General features: G+C 44.0%; 1 protein-coding gene across 1 annotated transcript in view; it reads right to left on the bottom strand.

Annotated features, from left to right (window-relative positions):
* NECAP2 (NECAP endocytosis associated 2) overlaps nt 1-23,773 on the bottom strand; it is a 104,160-nt gene that overhangs the window by 66,298 nt on the left and 14,089 nt on the right. Inside the window, exon 2 of the mRNA XM_086921918.1 lies at nt 228-328. Coding sequence (XP_086778044.1) covers nt 228-328 — 101 coding nt within the window. The remainder of the gene's footprint in view (nt 1-227; nt 329-23,773) is intronic.

Genomic DNA, 23,773 nt, shown 5'->3' with positions numbered 1-23,773 from the left:
TAGTGCAATTCTACTTCCATGTGCTTCTACTGACTGAGACTCAGAGATGGAGTGTGTTTGTCCACTGGGTTGTAGTGCCAACACAGAGATGGAAATACAACTAAATGCCATCATGGTAAACTAAGTGCTAGACAACGCTCCACCTTTACCAATTGACTTCAACCAGAAAAATGCCATGAGGAAAGAGTACAAATAAATATAACATCCCAAAGAGATTTCTACATTACCTGAATTCTTATCTTCCAGTTTGATGTAGGCCATGTTTCCTTTGGCTGTAATTCGGAGTCGGCCACTCCATGATGGCTGATCCAGCTGCCACTCTGCAGCTCTATGGGAAGATGGAAAACATTAGTATTCTCTTTTGTTCCCAACTGATCCCTGATGACAGTACGCTAAGGCAGGCAAACCCTCGCTCTACCACTCAAATACTGTACGTGCATCAACCAGTGAAAATGAAAATCATAATCTTCACAGGAATAAATTAGTGTGGCATTAATGGTGAAGCTGACCACATTCAAACTTGCTTCAGCACTGTATCTGGCAATACCCCATGTAGTAGAGGGGATATAGACTGCTTCCGAGCAAACACCTAGAAGTGCTTGCTGGATGCCCTAGGTGTCTGGAACTACAGTCCATATTCAGAAATCATTGTGTATTCTTCTCATAACACTGTGGCCTGAGGGCAATAATAAATGCAGTGTCATTGTGAGTCACATTGGGGGTCAGCATGAGAGGAACAGAATTTGTAGGTGAACAATTTCAATATTAAAATTAAACCACAGAAGACCAAACTAATTTCTTTAGTCCCTACTCAGAAACATGCACGGCAATAAGAAGTGAGGTAAGCTGTTTTATTTTTAGACATTTTAAATAATGGAAAGCCTGACTGATGGAAATAGCCTCTAATCCTCAGCAATGATCTCAATCAGGTTAGAGACCAGAGGAGATAATACATCTCTCCTTTGCACTGATCCATTTACCACTACCAGTCAAGAAGTGTATAAAGGGAAAGCTCATTTGATTGTGGGTTTACTGCCTAGATAATACACAATATCAGCAAAATCTGCAACAAGATGGCAGCACATGAAATGTGAGGTGTGAGAGACTCATAAAATGCAAAGGTTAACCAATAGGGATAGTTCTGCCATTCAGCAGAAAACTTTTAAAAACAAGTAATCTAAAGGAGTAAAATCCTAGTAATATTAAATGTGTTCATTAAATATGCTGCAGAAATTCAATTAAGTAGGAGAATGGAAAATTAATCTGCATGTGTTTGGTAAGCGTGTTTAGTAAGCCTTGCATACATAGCATATTTTTTAGGTTAGTGCAGACACACAACACAAAATTCATATGAGTACATGTGTATGTTGGGAAGATTGTGTACTTCTTTGTTAAGAGAGTGCAATTGTTTTTGACACAATATTTCAGTCTCTAGTGGGACAATGGTCATTTCAGCGAAGGGCGAGAGGTAGCAGCGGAAACTGAATACAACGTTAATGTGGCTGGCTCATTTCCCTTTGAATATGATCTTCCTAAGCATGTCTTTCCAATCTTGAAACATCTATCAAAGCGACTCGCATTTTTAGCCAGGTACACATTTAGCACACAGCCCAAGTGTTAAAGTATAGGTATGTAACTGCATACGAAACGGACCTCACCGCCCAAACACCCTGGGTATTTCAAACATACATCAACAGTTCAGTTGCTTTTATTCAGAGAGTCCATCCTATTTCAAACCTAAATTCTACGTAAGTAACACAATGTCCTTCCATGAACTCTGTCTTTCATGTATTTGTGATATGGGGAAGATTTCAATCAACATTTCCTACCTTCATTGAAATTAAAACAATAAGTGTTTTTAACATCTTTCCTTGCATATACAGTATAATAATATGCATAATGCAACACCATTAACAAATTAATGAAAATGGATACCATGTTAATATTGATTTTAATTTGTTCTCCCACAGAACGGGAATGACCAACATGGTCTAGGTTGCCAATATGGTCTAGGCTGCCCCTCATAAGTGGTGGGGAGAAACACCATCGTAAAGATGATTATCCTTCCCAAGTTTCAATATTTATTGCTCAAGACCCCCATCACCTTAACAGAAGTTTTTTGAAAGCAACTACATTCTAACTTATGAACAAAAGTCCAGTGCACACGTTAGGTATAAAGTATCGTAATGAAATGTATAGTAAGTGAACAAAAGCAGATAATGAGACAAGTTGGACAAGTCTTCGGAGTTTCTTTCAAGTGAAATGTATTTTAACCATCCTGATAAGACATTCTAACTTAGTGGCTTTGGCATGGGCAAGTACACAACCAAGTAGTGTATGGGGAACACTGACCCCACCCTTCCTTTAGACTGTGCACCCCAGACATGACTATATTTCGATTGCACCAAGGCCCAATTCGCACACTTTTGGCTGTATCATACAGAGCTTCAGCAGCGTACTGCTACAGAAGCTGACAGAGGGGCCCGTGCCGGCTTAACAGTAGCTTGCACGCTGTTGGAGTGGGGGGGGGGGGGGGGGGGGGCGCCTACAGCGGGGAGCCTGCATAGACTGCCTTTTACCACTTGCCGTTCCAACAGCAAAACACCCTATGCTCTCTGCAATGAGAGATGGCAGGCCCTATAGGCATGCCCGCCAATTGGGGTTGGCCACATTTGGCGCTCTTTATCTCGAAGAAAATTTCCTCAGACTGCAAACCATAGGACATGATCCAACACACGCATCCCTAGAAAAACTGCTGTACCACCAACTTCATGCTGCATTTCATACATTACACTTCCGACACCGCCAAACATGCTGCATGCCATTGACCACATACTCACAAACCCATCTCTCAGGAAGTTGATTACTAGGCTGTACACCATAATACAGGACAAGGTCCGTGTATGTGCCCCTGGGGATTGCACTGCTTGTAAGGCAGATGCGTCCCTCTCATTTCAGAGGAACAATGGCGATACTGCTTGACCCAATCGAGTGCCCTCTTGCCGAATAATAGACGTAGCTTGATACATTTAAATTTTCTGCAAAGGACATATCATACGCCTTTTCAAATGCACAAAATGGGATTGCGGGGGGGGGGGAACACCCGATGCATGAGATGTGTGGAATCCTCGTCTGCTTGTCTGCACCTTGCCTGATCTTGCCCTGTGCTAGTGACATATTGGATGAAGGTTTATAACATTGTAGCCCAGATTACAGGCCATCACCCACAGTTCACGCCACAGGTGGCCCTACTGGGCTAACAAAAAATTAGACCCCCTCTCAGACCAGATGACTGACTGGAATGCTTTGGCTGCTGGCTAAAAGGCATGTGTCTATGCATTGGGGTCAGAGCCCTGCTCCCACCACTAAAGGTTGGCTGGCTCCAGGATGCAGAATATTGCCATAAGCAGCTGATGACGTACAAGGAACTTATGCCAGACCGTTCACGGCCTAAGATATTTGGGTCCCTTTGACTACCTATCTTGCTGTACGATGAGCAAGCGGGAGCCATGAAGGACCCACCCAAATCAGCAGCTGACCCTTGGAATCTTTGTGCACAGGCATTAACAAGAAATATTTTTTTGATTACTAGTGATGAGAGCTGTTTGAACACAGTGGGGTTATTGTCTGCAACATTTGATCAGATAAGTCAAAATGTAATTGCTGTATGCATTTGCATGTCTTCTCCTTCCCTGTTCACGCGGCTTGTTTGTTTTAAAAACCAATAAACAAATTTAAAAAATAATAATAAGCCAGTTGTGTTTGCCTAGATTACTGACAACAGCGGACATGGTGAAAATAAAAGGAATATAACTGCATATAAATTAACTGCCTCTGACACTTTATTGAATTGTAGTGTTTTGAGTGTTCCAATGACATAGCTAATGGTGATGCCATCCATCCATGCCTTCATTTGGGACTAGTCACTCAAAGCTTCCAGCATCTCACAGCAGGTCGCACTAACAAAGACAAATAAAGGTTTAGTAGACCCACATTTCAATAAGCATTTGCAATTCAATATGTTGTGCAATTTCAAGAGTTTGAGCTATTGGCATTGTACATGACAATGGGCCATTTGTATGAAAGTTACATTTTGAGATTCTCAAATAGCGATTTTTAGAGAATCGCTATTTGAGAAACGCAACATGCTATGTATGTAGGATTTGCAAATAATTTTGCGAATCCTACATATTCCTTAATTGCGAATCGCAAATTGCAATTCGCAATTAAGGAATACCTCCCCATTCATTCTAGGCCCATAGGAATGAATGGGAAGACAGTCTCAATTTGCGATTCTCAATTAGAGAATCGCAAATTGAGAATGCAATTTCAAGGGTGCCAGGGTGTCAAAAGGACACCCTGTTGCACCCCTGAAATGTGCATGAGTGCCCATGTGGCACACATGCACCCCTGAAATGTGAATGAGTGCCCATGTGGCACACATACATGCCCTAAGGGCATGTATGTGTGCCACATGGCACTTTGAAAAAAGCAAAAAAGTGCAATTTTCAAAGGAATCGCAAATTACCACCAACTTGAAGTTTGCACTTTTTCTGGGCCTCATTCATTGCATTTAAGGATTCGCAATTTGCCATTCCTTAAATGCAATCGCAAAATAGGGAAACGCAAATTTGCGATTTCTTATTTTGCAAGGCTGTTTTGCTTACATACGTACCACTTAGCTATTTTGCGATCGCAAATGCTGAAATTCAGCGAATTTCGTCGTTTGCGATCGCAAAATTGCCTTTATACATATAGCCCAATGTCTTTTATTTATGTGTTGTTTTTAAAACAGACAAATAAAAGGCATGCTCATTTACAATGCCAATAGCCTAAACTCTCGCAAATGCAAGACATATTGCTATTTGAAAAAATAGTGCTTTGAGGCTGTGATTAAAGCCTACCAAGTAACAACACTCGAAACTGGGGGTGTCACCATGGGAGGTTACAAAATGGGACAAGGCGGTTCTAAGGAGGGACTACTAAGCCTATTGACCAATCAACAGTCATAGTTTACAGTGGACAATGACACAAATCCATGAAAAATATGGGCGGAGTTTGCCCAGGCTTGACCTAAAAAGGAAGCCCACAATGTGGATCTATTAACCTTGAGGAACGTCTTGGAAGAGTCCATAAATGCACTATAAACGAACAAGTGACCCATATGTGAGGAGTACTTAGTCAAAAGTACAAATGCTGCTGCATCGTGGGTCATAAACAGTTCCTTCCTAAACTGTGACGAACAAGTTGGTATGATGCAATTGCCATCAGCTGAATTTAACAATCTCTTGTTCAGCATTTTGGCATAGATTTTTGAGGGAGAGCACAGCAAAGACAAAAAAAACCTTTAGATTTTAGCATTGTTAATATTTCTTTTTTAGCCAGTTGTTATCCAGTACAAAATTCAAGTTTTTTTAAACCAATCCTACCATAAAATGGTGTTCAAAATAGTTTCTCATGCCTGCAGAGAATCATGGTATCCATATTTATCAGCCTGACTTCTGCAGCAGCATCTAAAGAAACTGCAGTATTTCTACTGTTCAGAATCCCTCATTCCGCTTAAGCTGCAAAAACATTGAGCTGGTAGGACCATGTGGGTGGAAGTTATGAAGGGACAATCAAAATAATATGCGAACTCAACAAAAAGTATATAAAGGAAGCAATGTCTAGAAAACCAGAAACATCAGGGACTGTAGCGTCAGCACTTGAAACATCACCCCAAATTATCATCTGTCAACAGTGCCACTTACACCAGAAACACAGTTACAAATGTAACATGGAAAAAATTTATTTACAGAGACTTGCCACACTTTTACAGGGCTCTTCAGAGTTTGTCAGAGATATTAGGCACAGGCAGCCTTACACTTTATGTACATCGTTTTTTCTAGAAAGGTTGTGTAAGGTGACCAACGAAGACGCTTATGTGTAGTATGAGAAAGAAATAAGGTGAAGATGCTCAACTGAATTAGCCATGGTGTTCTGTGTTGCTTAGGGGGCCAATGACAGAGGCTTGGTCCCCAGAGGAGGTGAACGCTATAATGTGTGATGTCCCAAAATAGTATTATTAGCTAGCATTCTTCTGTGGCCGATTGTGTTATATTCAGGGCCACTAGAATTATGTGGCAGTGGAGGGCCAAATTATGCAGCAGGGCTGAGATATTTATGCAGCAAGAAAAGGCAAATTGTGCAGCACATTTTGGGATAGTATTAGTTCATTATTTTATAATAATTTTTAAACTTGTTAAGACTGTCTGGGCATTAGTACCAGTTTAACAAACAAAGCAATAAGCTACAGAAAGGTGACCTGGCAACCTTTGCAATGGGCCTTCGACTGTGCAGCAACACGTGTTGCTGCATTTTGAGTAACTTTTGAACCGTTTAAGTTGGAGACAATTTTTTTGCTGTAAAATCTGTAGAGTATGCAGCAGATGCATTATGTGGCAAATGCGACAAATTTATAACTATGCAAAAATTTCAGCGGCCTCAAAATCGCATAATTCCAGTGGCCCTGGTTATATTCCCAAAAATCTGAGATTTTACTAGGTATATAGGCATCTTGTATTCCTGATAACTTGCCTTTAGCTATTCAGTTGCAAAGACGGAGCAGGTCGGTTGGTATGTGCATTCATTTCCAAAAAGATATGGGTGACCCACTTAAACCTGAAGTCAGTTGTCGAGTCTTTCGAGCCCAAATCAAGCTGAGCTTTCATGTGGCTTCTGCCTACCGCCCACGCTCTAACCGTAGGCACAAATATTTAAAAACAAATCCGTGATCTTTGATATTAAAAAAGAAGAAAGAAAGGAATACCCATCTAGTGGCTATACTGCACAATGTGAAACCAGAAAACGTGGGATAAATCCTGGCTCCCGCTTGACCAAACTTTGTGATCCTATGCAAGTATTTTCTTTCACAATGCCTACTTTTTCTTTATTCTCACAAAAAAGAAGACCTTTGAATATGCGAGTTCAGATGTGCGCTGTACAAACACTTCTTGTATTTGATTAAAGACTATAATGTTTGTCATACATAAAAAGAATCTAAGTCACAAATAGGGTAAACATGACTTGCCTCTTAGTACCCCAGTGGCACTATAGGTATGGGGGAGAGAGTGCAATACTGTTTAAAAATGATCATTTTGAGTACACGCCTCTCAATGCAGTGATATAATCCGATGTACTAAGTTGAAACGCTTCCGCATGTTAAAGAAATAAACTTTAAAAAATAAATTTGAAATGCACTTTTGTAAATGTAGAAGGAACTTTATCACATTTTTACTTGATATTGGTTGCATGAGTAACATGGCAAATATGTTCAAGGTTCAGCTCGTGCATGGGCTCTTAGAACCAATCTGCATACATGGCTTCCCCCCTCCGTCACTTGTTAATTAATTGGCTAGCCCACCCATATTTACATGTCAGTCAACACAAGCATTTGCAATGCAATAGGTCTCGCAGTTGTTCGAGTTTGAGCCATTGGCATTGTAAATGGCAATGCCTTTTATTTACGTGTTGGTTTTTAAAACGTAAATAAAAGGCATTGCCATTTACAATGCCAATAGGTTAAACTCTCGAAAATGCGAGACCTATTGCATTGAAAATGCTTGTTTATTATTGTCAATGATACATAATATATACTATTGGCCTGTGCAAGGGACTGTTTTGGTTTAGCTTTAAATGTTATTTTCTAAAATAAACAAGCACTAGTGGCTTACACAAGGACACGTTCATTTTTTGTAGGCTCGGGGAGATTAGGTGATTTGCCCAGAATCACAGGATGGTGAGCGAACAACACTCGAACCTTGGTTTCTCCAACTCCAAAGTCAGCAACTCTGGCCCTTACGCCACATCCTCCATTAATAATGTTGGCGCTATATTTGCTTTAAGCAGAGTTATTAGCACGAGTGTATCTAAATGCGCACCAACGTTACAGTGAGTCAGCTTGCTGAAATGAAACGTACACTTGACCTATGTATATCCTTTCAAGAATTCATTACAAAAACACAGCTTGCATGCTCCTATTTCTCTCCTTCTGTGTGTTATACCCCCGTCCTACTAAAAGGTGGATACATTAAATATGAACCACTGAGCTCTGTTGCTCTTACAAGGAATTGTCTTACTCAAAGAGTCGCAGAGTCATTTTATTCCAATTGCAAGTAACTGCTACCGCGATTTTCCAAGTATCACACAGTTTGGTCAAGAAAGGTAGCCGGGGTCACGGTTCACTTGTTTTGGAACCACAACTGACAATTAATAAACTAACTATACATCCAGTACCAGTACATTAGGTTTGGAGATAGTTATGCATTTGTCGGTATGTTAGAGATTCTTCTTACACACATGCAGACACACACGCAAACGTACGTTCGTGCATATACCCTTTTATTTCCTCAAGTGAAGAACTTGCAAACAGTCAATATACAATTTTATCCAGTTTGATCGGAAACGGCGTGACTACATTTAAAGCAACAGGTGCTTCAGAATCATCCTCCTCAAATGCTACTTACTCACTTGTATCGCCCCCAGGAGGATGAAAGTCCGAGTCATCGCGCGCGGCCTGATTCCACATACATTTCCAAGCCGTGCACAGTAGTAATTACCCAGCCTGATGTGCAATCAGATGGTCAGAAAACCTCTGAGGCTATAAAAACCGAGCACGTCTGCAAGAGTAATATATTTCATTTATTGTCTACTGACGAGATCATACAAAAACAAGCTCTAACCTGGTTCCCAAGCTGTAAAGTCGGTAGCTCTGACCCTTTAGCCACATCCTCTCTTTGTCACATTAAGGGGATTCACTAGAGGAGGCCCATTTCTGCCTTCCAGGAGGTCAGGAGGGTGTGTTTGGAATACATCAAATCGCACCGCTGGTTTACACAATTTTTACTGTTTCAAGCACATGGATATGAAGTGATCTGCCCAGAATCACACGATGTGCCCGGATAAGTGGCAAAGCCACGATTGTACCACAGCTCTCCAAGTTCCCAGCTCGGGCTCAGGACACTAGCCCACGTTTACCATTTAAAGCAACTCTGCCATTTTACAAACCTCGTGACATCCAGTAACTGCAGAGAATTAACAAGTTAGCTCCCAATACTAAACACCGTTTCCTCTGATGGCCAGGATTGTTTATGTTCTGTGAAAGTCAAGTCCTATGCAGTAAGAACAATCCTGTACTACTTTTTTCCGATTCCAATTCTCTCGCTGCGCCCAAGTGCACCTTTTGTACTATATTTATATTTTATATATTTATATTTAAGGGGAGAGGATGTGGTTCGTCGGCTAAACGGCCGACTTAGGTGCTGGAAACTAGCGTTCGAGCCTCGGGTCGCGTCCACATCCTGTGATTCAGTGCAAATCACTTAATCTCCCCGTGCTTGATTGTGTAATGTAAATACGGTGCATGTGTAAAGCGCTCCAATACCTTCGGGTCGAGTTCGCGCTATATAAAATATGCAAAAAAAATGTATAGCGCTTTTTCATTTTGCGCATACCTTCTGAAACCAACAGAACTCAAACGTAGACTTTTTTGTTTCAATGCATAAACGCTTCCTTTGATTTTTTGGGCCCGAATTACATGCACTGCCTGGGTGGTACTGATTTTTACTGAGGCGCTATTTTACATAAGTGCCATATTACATAGGTGCGCTATATAAAAATAACGCACAAGGTAACAATAAATAGTTAAGGCTAGATAACCAAACGCATAACAAACAAGAAAAGAGCTCAAGCTGTCAATGATGTCACTGAGAACCCGGAGGTGCATAACATCACCATAAGACTTAACCATGTACAATTCTATGTTGTTTATGGTTTCTGCGCCCCCTTCCCTTTCCTGAATAAATACTGTAAACACAAGCAAACTCTGGCCACAAAGTAGGGCTAACATGCAGCACAGAAATCAGGAAGCTCAAACGACAAAATGTCCACTCAGATCCACACAACTCTCACTCAGAGGTACACAACTCACTTTATCAGCTAAAGCTAGGACAAACGAAATGCGGGAAGTCATTTTATTACACGCAAGGAAACCGATGAATCGTAACCGAATGAACCTGGTGCAAGCCTAATTCACTTCAGTGCAGCTCTACTAGGGGGGGAGAGGGGCAGGTGGGGGAGGGGTGGCACTCAAGTAACGACTTAAAATAACACCAAACACAAGCACAAGTACTACTCTGCCGTCTTTCATGCACAGCTGAACACACGCAACTCGACTCTGGCCTTCCCGGCTCATGCCAATGCTATTTCTTTCATGGGTCGCAATGTCACATCCATCAACTGTGTCCAAGGATGTGATGACTTTGAAGGACGTCCCTACTCCCACTAGGAATCGGGTGACAACTGCCACGCTCCCATGAATGGGCCTGGACATTACGGGGTGACCCAATTATCCAGGCCTGTCTGCATCTTGCAATTAAATACTGTAATCTTACCTTGTATGTGGACGGGTACCTCAATCAAATATTTCCCTCTTGAAGCCGCTTTTGCGCCAATTATAGTTAGACGCTACTAATAAAAACAAAGCTAGGAGGCCTTATCTCAAATGCATATACATTACCTTCAGCACTAACTCCAGGATCAGGTGCAACACTTTCCCAAACAAGCATTGGCCGGGCAGCAGTAAAGCTGCACGGCCGTGAAAGGATCATCTGCACATTAAAAAAAAGCCGTGAGCGTGCACTCTCCCGAACTTCCGGTCTCGGGATGTGCACGCTCACGGCAGTCGTGGGGCGGGACTTCCGACTTTGCGAGAAGCCCGCGCCCTCAGAGTGGATGGCAGCAGAAGTCAGGAGAGGCGGCTGAGGCGGTAAGTGGGGCTTGGCACCTGTGTGTGAGGTGTGTATGGTGTGTGCGTATGGTGTGTGCGTGTGTGTGTGTGTGTGTGTGTGTGTGTGTGTGTGTGTGTGTGTGCGCGCGCTTCCGTGAGTGTGGCTGTGTGCGTGATTGTGAGAGGCTGCCGCTGTGAATGTGGAATGTGGAGCAAAAGATGTGCACGGCTGGGGGGGGGGCGGGGCATGATGCGCGTCCACGATGTGCAATCGGCGCTCGTGCACCAATCTACGTCCCTTGAGGAGCAACTCAGTCACAATAGGTCGAGAGAGCTCGACCTAAAAAGGACTGGTGTTTGTAACACTGCCGGGAATTTGCAACAAGGAGTATATTGAACAAGCATTTGCAATGCATAAGGTCTCGCGTTAGGAAAGTTTGAGCTATTGGTATTGTAAATGACACATTTTTTATTTATGTGTTGGTTTTGAAAATAGCAAAAATAATAGCTTTGTCATTTACAGTGCCAATAGTTATAACTTGTGACACCTATAGCATTTGTAATGTAATGTGTTGTATTCACGTGACTTGGATGTATTGATATTACAAATAACGGCTTATAATTTTTTAAATAATTAATACTTAAATAAAAGTTATTGTAATTTATAATGGCAATAGCTTAAACTTTTGTAAATAACTTTTGTGAAGAGTATGTTCAGTGTATTTTATTGTGACGAAAATCCAAGAACAGAAGTGAAATACTAACCTCTTTTTGTGACATTTGTAATAAAGCTTGAAACATTGAGAGAACATATTTGACCCAGTTGTTGAATGGTTGCACAGATTGATGCTGTGGTGGCGCTGAGTGATGTTGTGGTGGCGACTAGTGATGCTGTGGCTTTCAATGATTCTGTGGTAGCGCATAGTGATGTTATTGTGCTCCTTAGTGATGCTGTGGTGGTGCTGAGTAATGCTGTGGTGATGCGATAGATAGAGTGAGGGTGATAGATAGAGTGAGGGTGATAGATAGCTAGATAGATAGAGTGATGGCGATCAGTATCTAGATAGATAGATAGAATGAGGGCGATAGATAGTGAGGGCGATAGATAGAGTGAGGGCGATAGAAAGAGAGTGAGGGCGATAGAAAGAGAGTGAGGGCGATAGAAAGAGAGTGAGGGCGATAGAAAGATAGAGTGAGGGCAAAAGATAGATAGATTGATAGAGTGAGGCAGATAGATAGTGAGGGCAATCGATAGATAGAGTGAGGGTGATAGATAGTGAGGGTGATAGATAGTGAGGGCGATAGATAGAGTGAGGGCGATAGATAGAGTGAGGGCGATAGATAGAGTGAGGGCAAAAGATAGATAGATAGAGTGAGGGAGATAGATCGATAGATAGATCGAGGGCGATGGATAGACTGAGGGCGATGGATAGAGTGAAGGCGATAGATAGAGTGAAGGCGATAGAGTGAAGGCGATAGATAGAGTGAAGACGATAGATAGAGTGAAGGCGATAGATAGAGTGAAGGTGATAGATAGATAGTGAGGGCAATAGATAGATAGATCGTGAGGGCAATAGATAGATAGAGAGAGTGAGGGCAATAGATAGAGTGAAGGTGATAGATAGAGTGAAGGCGATAGATAGAGTGAAGGCGATAGATAGAGTGAAGGTGATAGATAGATAGATAGTGAGGGCAATAGATAGATAGAGAGAGTGAGGGCAATAGATAGAGTGAAGGTGATAGATAGAGTGAAGGCGATAGATAGAGTGAAGGTGATAGATAGAGTGAAGGTGATAGATAGAGTGAAGGCGATAGATAGAGTGAAGGTGATAGATAGAGTGAAGGCGATGGATAGAGTGAAGGTGATAGATAGATAGTGAGGGCGATAGATAGATAGTGAGGGCAATAGATAGATAGAGAGAGTGAGGGCAATAGATAGAGTGAAGGTGATCAATAGAGTGAAGGCGATAGATAGAGTGAAGGTGATAAATAGAGTGAAGGCGATAGAGTGAAGGCGATAGATAGAGTGAAGGTGATAGATAGAGTGAAGGCGATAGGTAGAGTGAAGGCGATAGATAGAGTGAAGGTGATAGATAGAGTGAAGGTGATAGATAGAGTGAAGGCGATAGATAGAGTGAAGGCGATAGATAGAGTGAAGGTGATAGATAGATAGTGAGGGCAATAGATAGATAGAGAGAGTGAGGGCAATAGATAGAGAGAGTGAGGGCAATAGATAGATAGATAGAGTGAAGGCGATAGATAGAGTGAAGGTGATAGATAGAGTGAAGGTGATAGATAGAGTGAAGGTGATAGATAGAGTGAAGGTGATAGATAGAGTGAGGGGGATAGATAGATAGTGAGGGCAATAGATAGATAGAGAGAGTGAGGGCGATAGATAGATAGAGAGAGTGAGGGCGATAGATAGAGAGAGTGAGGGCGATAGATAGATAGATAGAGTGAGGCCGATAGATAGATAGAGTGAGGGCGATAGCAAGATAGAGTGAGGGCGATAGCAATATAGAGTCAGGGCGATAGCAAGATAGAGTGAGGGCGATAGCAAGATAGAGTGAGGGCGATAGCAAGATAGAGTGAGGGCGATAGCAAGATAGAGTGAGGGCGATAGCAAGATAGAGTGAGGGCGATAGCAAGATAGAGTGAGGGCGATAGCAAGATAGATAGATAGAGTGAGGGCGATAGCAAGATAGAGTGAGGGCGATAGCAAGATAGAGTGAGGCCGATAGATAGATAGAGTGAGGCCGATAGATAGATAGAGTGAGGCCGATAGATAGATAGAGTGAGGCCGATAGATAGATAGAGTGAGGCCGATAGATAGATAGAGTGAGGCCGATAGATAGATAGAGTGAGGCCGATAGACAGATAGATAGATAGACAGATAGATACAGACAGACAGACAGACAGACAGATAGATAGTTGCGGTTGTGGTTGTGTGTGCGTGGTTGTGTGTGGGTGGTTGTGTGCGCGTGGTTGTGTGTGTTATGCTTTGTTTTGCTATGCTATATTTTGCTATGCTATGTTTTGTTGTGTTTGGTATGCTATGCTATGTTTTGCTAGGCTATGATATGTTTTGTTTTGTTATGCTATGTTTTGTTGTGTTTTGTTAAGCTATGCTATGTTTGTGTTTTGCTATGTTTTGTTATGCTATGTTTTGTTAAGCTATGCTATGTTTTGTTGTGTTTTGCTGTTTTGTTATGCTATGTGTTGTGTTATGCTATGTTTGGTCATGTTATGCAATGTTTTGTTATGCTATGCTCTGTTTGTTTTGCTATTCTATGCTTTGTTTTGTTATGATATGCTCCGTTTAGTTTTGCTATCCTATGCTTTGTTTTGTTATGCTATGCTATGGGTTGTTGTGTTTTGTTATGCTATGCTGTGTTTTGCTATGCTATGCTTTGTTATGCTATTTTGTGTTATGCCTTGCTATGCTATGTTTTGTTTTATTATGCTATGCTTTGTTTTGCTATGCTGTTTTGTTATGCTATGCTTTGTTATGCTATGTTTTGTTATGCTATGTTTTGTTATGCTATGCCAAGCGTTGTTTTGTTAGGTAATGCTATGTTGTGTTTTGTTATGCTATGCTATGTTGATACGGCAAGAATGTAAAAAGACCGAACGCGCATGGAGACGTGAGAAAATAGGAGCGAACAAAAAAATTTACTCCATCTCTCTCCTCAAATATAAAACCGCTATCCGGATTACCAAAAGCGTGTTCTTCCAGGAGAGAATAGAGAGAGCAGGTGGCTCCGGGAAGGAATCATTCGCTATCCTGAAAGAACTTTCAAAACCACCAGTACAAGATCATGGACCCCCCTCTGACCCTAGAGCCGATCAAGAGAAATGCCAACAACTGGCTAACTTTTTTCAGGACAAAATCCGATTAATCCTGGATTCAATTCCTCCCTTGCACCCGAGGGAAGAAACCGTCTCTCCACATTCGACCTCTCCCACCGGCCTATCCACATGGGGCCAGTTCACCTCAGATGAAGTGCGAACAACGCTTAACTCTATGAAAAGTGGTTCCCCCAGAGATCCTGCTCCTCTTCGGATTCTTAAAGAGGTAGCCCCTTCCATCATCCCCGCCCTCACTCAGTTGATTAATACATCACTTCAACAGGGAGTTGTGCCCCAGAGTTGGAAGAAGGCAGTGGTAAAGGCCTTATTAAAGAAACCCACTCTGGACCCTGATAACCTGGCGAATTATCGGCCCATTTCCTTACTCCCAGGAGTAAGTAAAATTGCGGAAAAACTCGTCAATAAGAAACTCTCCGAGTATCTAGAAGCTAACAACAAGCTAAAAAACTCCCAGACGGGCTTTCGACCAGGACAGGGCACGGACATCGCCCTCCTGGCGGCAGTAGAGGAAGCTAGAACGCTGCTAGATGGTGGAGGATCAGTGGCAGTGATCCTCCTCGACCTTAGTGCAGCGTTCGACAACGTAGACCACCAGCTCCTCATCGAAAGGCTGGCAAAAGTTGGTCTAGGAGGCACAGCCATATCCTGGCTCTCATCCTTCTTGACACAACGATCTTATCAGATCTGGGAGAAAGACGCCCGTTCCTCCGAAATGCCCCTCCAATGTGGTGTGCCTCAGGGCTCCTCCCTGAGCCCTACATTATTTAACATATATATGTCCACATTGGAGGAAGTCATCACCCCTTTCGGAGTGAGTGTCATCAACTATGCTGATGACACTCAATTAGTGGTGTCTCTGTCCCACCCTCAACATCAGGAAGCCGATCTTCTTAACTGCCTCACGCAGGTCCATCACTGGATGAATACATCAGCGCTAAAATTAAACGGGGCAAAAACCGAGGTCCTTGTACTCGGCCCAAAAGGAACCTCACTTCCTTTAGACATGTGGCCAACATGTCTAGGTCCTCCCCCAGACCCAAAGACAGAGGTGAAAAGTCTGGGTGTCTGGATCGACTCAGAACTCTCCTTCGCCCCACAAGCAAAAAAGGTCGTAGGGACCTGTTTCGGTCTGCTTAAATCCCTGAGGAAGGTCCTGCCCCTTCTCCCTCCGAAATCGCAAAAACTTTTAGTCCAGGGTCTTATTATATCTAGACTGGACTATAGTAATGCGATCTATTTGGGTGCACCGGAAGCAACATTGACTAAATTGCAGAGGATCCAGAATACCGCGGCTCGGATCATTACCAACACCCCGGCCAGATCATCGGCCAAGCCTGCCCTCAAACTCCTGCATTGGCTCCCCATAAGGGAGAGAATTAAATTTAAAGCCCTGTGCTTGGTGCACAAAACCCTGAACAACCAGGGCCCTCCAATTCTCCGAAACTTCATTACCCCTTACAGAGCCTCAAGATCCCTTCGCTCTAATGCAGAAAACCTTATCAATGCCCCAAGGTTTAGGAAAGCACGGTCAGGAGGACGACGGTTCTCGGTCCATGCGGCCCGTCTTTGGAACTCCCTCCCGCGAGATCTTCGTCTTGAACCCCAATACCTCCGTTTTAGGAAACGACTAAAGACACATCTTTTCCCCTAGCCCTTTTGCCCCTCCCGTAAACTCAGTCCTCAGTCATGTCTCTAAGGTTCCTCAGCGCTGGGATACTTCCGGGTGACTACGCGCTTTACAAAAATAAATAATAATAATAATTTTGTTATGCTATGCTATGTTTTGTTTTATTATGCTATGCTTTGTTTTGCTATGTGGTTTTGTTATGCTATGCTTTGTTATGCTATGCTTTGTTATGCTATGCTTTGTTATGCTATGCTTTTTTATGCTATGTTTTGTTATGCTATGTTTTGTTATGCTGTGCCAAGCGTTGTTTTGTTAGGTAATGCTATGTTGTGTTATGCTATGCTATGTTGTATTTTGTTATGCTATGCTAGGTTTTGCTATGCTTTGCAATGCTATGTTTTGTTATGTATGCTATGTTTTGTTGTGTGTTGTTATGCTATGCTATGTTTTGTTGTTTTGTTATGCTATGCTTTGTTTTGTTATGCTATGCTTTGTTATGTTATGCTATGTTTTGTTCTGCTATGTGTTGTTGTGTTTTGTTATGCTATGTTTTGTTATGCTATGCTATGTTTTGTTTTGCTATCCTATGCTTTGTTTTGTTATGTTATGCTATGTTTCGTTTTGCTATCCTATGCTTTGTTATGCTGTGCTATGTTTTGTTGTGATTTGCTATGATTTGTTATGCTATGCTATGTTTTGTTGTGTTTTATTATGCTATGCTTTGTTTTGCTATGCTATGCTTTGTTATGCTATGTTTTGTTATGCTATGCTATGCTTTGTTATACTATGTTTTGTTATGCTAAGCTTTGTTTTGTTATGCTATGCTATGTTGTGTTTGGTTATGCTATGTTTTGTTGTGTTTTCTTACGCTATGCTATGTTTTGCTATGCTTTGCAATGCTGTGTTTTGTTATATATGCTATGTTTTGTTGTGTTTAGTTATGCTATGCTATATTTTGTTGTGTTTTGCTATGTTTTGTTATGCTATGTTTTGTTATGCTATGCTTTGTTTTATGTTATGTTATGCTATGTTTTGTTATGTTATGCTGTTTTGTTCTGCTGTTTTGTTGCGATATGTTATGCTATGCTATGGTTTGTTTTACTATGCTATGTTTTGCTATTCTTTGTTATGTTATGGTTTGTTTTGTTATGCTATGCTATGTTTTACTATGTTTTGTTATGCTATGTTTTGTTATGCTGTGCTTTGTTTTATGTTATGTTATGCTATGTTTTGTTCTACTATGTTTTGTTTTACTATGGTATGTTTTGTTTTGCTATGTTTTGTTTTGCTATGCTTTGTTTTGTTATGCTTTGTTTTGTTATGCTTTGTTTTGTTATGCTTTGTTTTGTTATGCTTTGTTTTGTTATGCTGTCTTTTTGCTATCCTATGCTTTTGTTTGTTATGCTATGCTATGCTGTGTTTCGTTATGCTTATGTTTTGTTATGCTATGCGGGTGAGGGTGTGTGAGGGTGAGGGTTTTTGAGGGTGATGGTGTGTGAGGGTGAGGGGGTGTGAGGGTGAGGGGGTGTGAGGGTGAGGGGGTGAGAGGGAGTGAGGGTGTGTGAGGGTGAGAGGGTGTGAGGGGTGTGAGGGTGAGGGGGTGTGAGGGTGAGAGGGTGTGAGGGTGAGGGTGTGAGGGGGTGTGAGGGTGTGAGGGGGTGTGAGGGTGAGGGGGTGTGAGGGTGAGGGGGTGTGAGGGGGTTTGAGGGTGAGGGGGTGTGAGGGGGTGTGAGGGTGAGGGGGTGTGAGGGGGTGTGAGGGTGAGGGGGTGTGAAGGGGTGAGGGGGTGTGAGGGTGAGGGGGTGTGAGGGTGAGGGGGTGTGAGGGTGAGGGGGTGTGAGGGTGAGGGGGTGAGGGGGTGTGAGGGTGAGGGGGTGTGAGGGTGAGGGGGTGAGAGGGTGAGAGGGTGTGAGGGTGAGAGGGTGTGAGGGTGAGAGGGTGAGAGGGTGAGAGGGTGAGAGGGTGAGAGGGTGAGAGGGTGAGGGGGTGTGAGGGTGAGGGGGTGTGAGGGTGAGGGGGTGTGAGGGTGAGGGGGTGTGAGGGGGTGTGAGGGTGAGGGGGTGTGAGGGGGTGTGAGGGTGGGGGGTGTGAGGGGGTGTGAGGGTGAGGGGGTGTGAAGGGGTGAGGGGGTGTGAGGGTGAGGGGGTGTGAGGGTGAGGGGGTGTGAGGGTGAGGGGGTGTGAGGGTGAGGGGGTGAGGGGGTGTGAGGGTGAGGGGGTGTGAGGGTGAGGGGGTGTGAGGGTGAGAGGGTGTGAGGGTGAGAGGGTGTGAGGGTGTGAGGGTGAGAGGGTGTGAGGGTGAGAGGGTGTGAGGGTGAGAGGGTGAGAGGGTGAGAGGGTGAGAGGGTGTGAGGGTGAGAGGGTGAGAGGGTGTGAGGGGGTGTGAGGGTGAGGGGGTGTGAGGGTGAGGGGGTGTGAGGGGGTGTGAGGGTGAGGGGGTGTGAGGGGGTGTGAGGGTGAGGGGGTGAGAGGGTGAGGGGGTGAGAGGGTGAGGGGGTGAGAGGGTGAGGGGGTGAGAGGGTGAGAGGGTGAGAGGGTGAGAGGGTGTGAGGGGTTTGAGGGTGAGGGTGTGTGAGGGTGTGTGAGGGTGAGTGGGTGTGAGGGTGAGTGTGAGGGTGAGTGAGGGTGTGTGAGGGTGAGGGGGTGTGAGGGTGAGGGGGTGTGAGGGTGAGGGGGTGAGGGGGTGTGGGTGAGGGTGTGTGAGAGTGCGGGGGTGTGAGGGTGAGGGGGGGTGATGGTGAGTGAGGGTGAGGGGGTGTGAGGGTGAGTGAGGGTGTGAGGGTGTGTGAGGGTGAGTGAGGGTGTGTGAGGGGTGTGAGGGTGAGGGGGTGTGAGAGTGAGTGAGGGTGAGAGGGTGTGAGGGTGAGGGGGGTGAGGGAGAGTGAGGGGGTGAGGGTGTGAGGGTGAGTGTCTACAATGAATGTCGCTGCTTCGCCTTCTTTGAAAATGTTCAGTGCTGCAAATAGAGCATGCCGCCCTAATTATCACAGCATGAGGCCCCAAAGTGATAATTATCACAGCATGCAGAGAGGCGCCCCACACTGCTGGAGCACTCAACTGCACATTAATTATAGTTGAGTGCTCCAGCAGCCTGGGGCGCCTGTTGACATGCTGTGATAAGTGGGGTCTCATGCTGTGATAATTGTTACTTGCAGCACGATACTGATTTCCGCCCCTCCAGGACTCCCTGACCTGCCTCATGGTTGCCAAGGCAATATTTCTGAAAATATGGTCGTGCTACCGTAAGGTAGGTCATGGAGTCCTCGAGAGGTGGGATCCAGAGCAGACAAATCTGCTAAACAGGAGCTTTTCCAATGGCAGGCCTCCATTTAGAGAGGCCTGCCAATGGAAAAAGGGGGCGTGGTTTCATGCAGTACTGAAATCCCCCTGTTCACAATAGGTCTTTGCCTGCAGCAGGGCCATGCCCTGCAATGCAGGCTTCGACCTAAAAAGGTCTCTCTATTGCTATGAAACTCTTATGACATTAAGCTCACACGCACCTATATCAATCATGGAAGTCGACCAGCAGATTCATTTGCACATTTAACACCAGCTACTGCAGTGCTGCTCAGCAGAGTAGCCAGTGTGTCATGGACCCTAGTGCAAGGAAAGAAATCCCCCCAACCCTCCGTTGTTAGAATAATGATATGCAACAATATCGGTTCAGTGGGTCCTGTCGTATACTCTAAACACTCTGGGCCAGTTGTGTAAACCTAACTGGTCTGAAAAAATATTTTTCAAGATATTTGCGCATCCTTCCATCAAATGAAGGTTTTAAAAATTGGGAGCAAATAATGCAGTTTAAGCACATTTATTTAGTTACTGCTCTGTTCATGCTTCATTTACCTGCACATAATATTTTTATGTTATTTTCTGAATATGGTGTTAGTATAGTAAACTGCTTTGTTGCTGTTTGGGGCAAGTTGCCACATATACTAGGTCTATAGCACTTAGAATGTTGAATATATATTATTTGGTAATCGGTGACAACTCCCTAGATCTACTCCTGAGGCGGAAGCCAGGAGCTGCGTTTCGTGAATTTGTACTCTGTATTTTTTAATACTTGAATTATCATTTAGCAATTTGCTCACATTTTAAGATCCTTCACCGCAATCACCCCTCAGCCAAGTAGGCGCTGAGTTGACATACGCACCCGGAGGCTGCCGGTCAAATCCAGCGGCCATCTTCGGCAGGTACTCTGGGTGGCGGTCTAGTCTAGACAGCTTTAAAAACAGACGGGCATGCCTCCGCGCAGCGGACGCGAGCAGCAGGCGCGCCTACAAAGCGCCGAAGGAGCGCCTAAGGAAAGCCCGTGTGCGCACGTCCCGCCCGCACGTGCCCAGAGGCCTTGACCCATGTCCAAAATCAGGTAACACCTATTCCTCTCCCTCGGATTTCATACTCAGCTGATTTCTTACATACTATCAGAGCCACACAAACTCTCACTAAATGCCCTAGCGCTAGTTGTATAAACATTTTTCCTGACTTTCTGGAAGGTCCGGTAGCTTGCAGACACTGTTCCTTCCAGAAAAATCTGTATATATCTTCCGTCTCACCAGCCCGACTTCAAAGATTTTTTTCTCCTGAAGGCACTTCTATGATCTTATGCAACGTGCGCTCCTTAGCCAAACACCCATATGAAATCTGGGATACGATCACCTCTCACTCACCAGAGATATGCTTTCTTACGGAAACTTGGCTAAATCCCTCAAACCATCCCACCATAAACATTGCTATTCCAGAGAACTACAAATGTATCCATCTGGATCGTATAGGGAAAGTAGGCGGGGGATAGCCATTGCTTTCAAAAATCATCTCAAGATATCCTGGATTTCCACTATGATAGATGAGAGCCTAGAAATAGGCATTTTTAAGGTCACTAAATCCCCTACGGAAAGTTGGCTTGGAGCATTAGTATACGGACCTCCTGGCCCAAAAACTGACTTTGCGGATACCTTAATAGACTACATAGCCATCCATGTCCTTGCGTCAAATAAATTCCTGATGCTGGGCGATTTTAATCTTCACTGTGAGACTCACACAACTCAAGAGATCAGAAATGTCCTTGGTGATCAAGAAGAGTTAGGGCTTACACAAAGATTATTAGGTCCTACCCACCAGGCGGGCCACACCTTGGACCAAATCTTTTACAATATAGATCAGCTCAAATGCGATCCTCCGTGGACTCTTATGTGGACCGATCACTTTATGATCAAGTTTGCAATGCCCAACATCGCCCTTAAATCTTCCACACAGTTGGCGGTCAGAAAACCATCATCCCGTAGGCCCTTGCATAAACTAACGACCTCAGCTTTCAATATAACTTTTCAGGCCGAGCAACATATACTAAACTATGATCAAGATGCATCCGCAATGCTGACATCTTTTAATAAGGCTCTTGAAAATTCTTTTGACAAAATTATTCCGACAAGTTAAAAGTCCCGATCAATCCCTTGTCGAACTTCAGCCCAATGGTACTCCTTAGAACTAAGACAGGAAAAATCCTCCTGCAAACAACTTGAGAGACTATGGCGAGCGACCAAGTGTTCGCAAAGTAGACAGAAATTTAAACTAGCTCTAACTAGTTACCATCGAAATCTAAAGACGGCTAGACGCCTTTATATCCTGAATCAAATTGAGAATGCCAGTAATTCCCCTAAAACCCTCTTTGGTATTGCTGGAGAATTTATATCGCCTGAAGTGTGCAAACAATTGCCTGTGGAATCCCAGGAACTTTGTGATTCCCTATCCGCCTTCTTTCAGGAGAAAATCTCAATTATCTACTCCAATTTTCCTCCACAGGAAAACACTCCCCCTTCAATCCCGTTCAGCCTAAAAAGTACCACTAGCAGGTTAACCTGTTCTTTGGACAGTTTTGCTCCTGCCACACTTGAAGTGATTAAAGCACTAAACGTGGCCAAATCAGGCTCCCCTGCTGATCTCTACCCCCTAAAATTATGTCTCTTTTATTCCACAGCTGTGCACCAACTATTCAAAAAATGTTCAACCACTCTATTCAATCAGGCACAATCCCCACTTCCTGGAAGGAAGCGTTTGTTCATCCCATCCTAAAAAAAAATCTGGCAAACCCGCAAGAGCTCAGCAATTACCGCCCCATCTCACTGCTCCCCTTGCTGCCCAAAATGCTGGAAAGCATTGTAAATAGACAATTAAGCAGTTATCTTGAAACCAACAACATTTGGCCCCCTCGCAATCAGGGTTTTGCTCAGGTTTTGGCACAGAGACCTCCCTGTTAGCCGTTACGGACTCATTGAGGCTGACTGTGGATGCTGGGGGGGGGGATCTACCATACTGATTCTCCTTGACCTCTCCGCAGCCTTCGATACCGTCTCCCACACCAGGCTCGCGGAGTGGTTAATATCCTATGGCATCCAGGGTCTAGCCCTTAAATGGCTTAAAAACTTCCTAACGGACAGAGCCCAAATGGTTATCATGGGTCCTTTCTACTCAGACAAAACAACATTGGACAAGGGTGTCCCACAAGGCTCCTGCCTCAGCCTTACCCTTTTTAACATTTATTTGGCTCCGCTGGCTGAGGTGCAGAAGCATTAGGTTTCGAAACAATCTCCTATGCGGATGACACCCAGCTACTGTTCACCATCGGCCCAAACCCAGAGGATGACAGGCTCCGTTTCACCAAGGGCACACTTGCAATATCCAACTGGATGACCGACAACTGTCTCCAGTTGAACCCCGGTAAAACGGAAGTTATGCTGCTGGGAAAGGCCCCTACCATCTGGACAAACGAATGGTGGCCTCCACAACTGGGTATAACCCCTGCTCCAAAACAGAGTGTAAAAAACCTGGGTGTGAAACTAGATCGCTTACTGTCAATGAGGGATCATTTAGCAGCCACTATTGGTTCTCGTTACCACAGCCTTCGCTTATTTCGAAAAATGTTCCCATATATCCCAACTGACCACCGTAGAACGCTGATCCAAGCGATGGTGATCAGCCGTTTGGATACGGGAACACCCTACTGGCCGAGGTTGGGACCACGCTCCTAAACAAACTTCAAGTCATCCAAAATACCGCTGCGAGAATGATCCTAAACATGCCTGCTGGTTCTCCGTCTCTGCCTTTGTTAAAATCTCTACACTGGCTGCCGGTAAAAAAAAAAGATCCATCTCAAAATCTGCTGCTTGTCTTTTAATGCTTTAAATGGCCGAGGCCCTCAATATTTACAAAAGAAATTGATCAGATACTCCCCTGGTTGTTTGCTGAGATCGGGCTCGGCGAGGCTGCTTCATATTCCTCGCATCCGTCTCAAGCGTACAGGTGGTATGGCTTTCTCCTACCTCGCCCCCAAATACTGGAATAGTCTTCCCAAATTTCTCAGGGATATTCCACTGTATACATCCTTCAGGAAACATCTAAAAGCCTTCTTGTGGGGGAGGAGCCAAGATGGCGACCTGAACGGACGCTCGATTCCCGGCTCCGCTGGCTAGTGCGTTCTGCACCCACATCCTGCTCGCATATCCGTGATTCTGC

The sequence above is a fragment of the Lissotriton vulgaris genome, chromosome 5 (genome assembly GCF_964263255.1).
Source record: "Lissotriton vulgaris chromosome 5, aLisVul1.2, whole genome shotgun sequence".
Lineage (NCBI taxonomy): Eukaryota > Metazoa > Chordata > Amphibia > Caudata > Salamandridae > Lissotriton > Lissotriton vulgaris.
The sequence above is the reverse complement of the archived record's forward strand: the minus strand, read 5'-3'. Positions and strand labels throughout refer to the sequence as shown.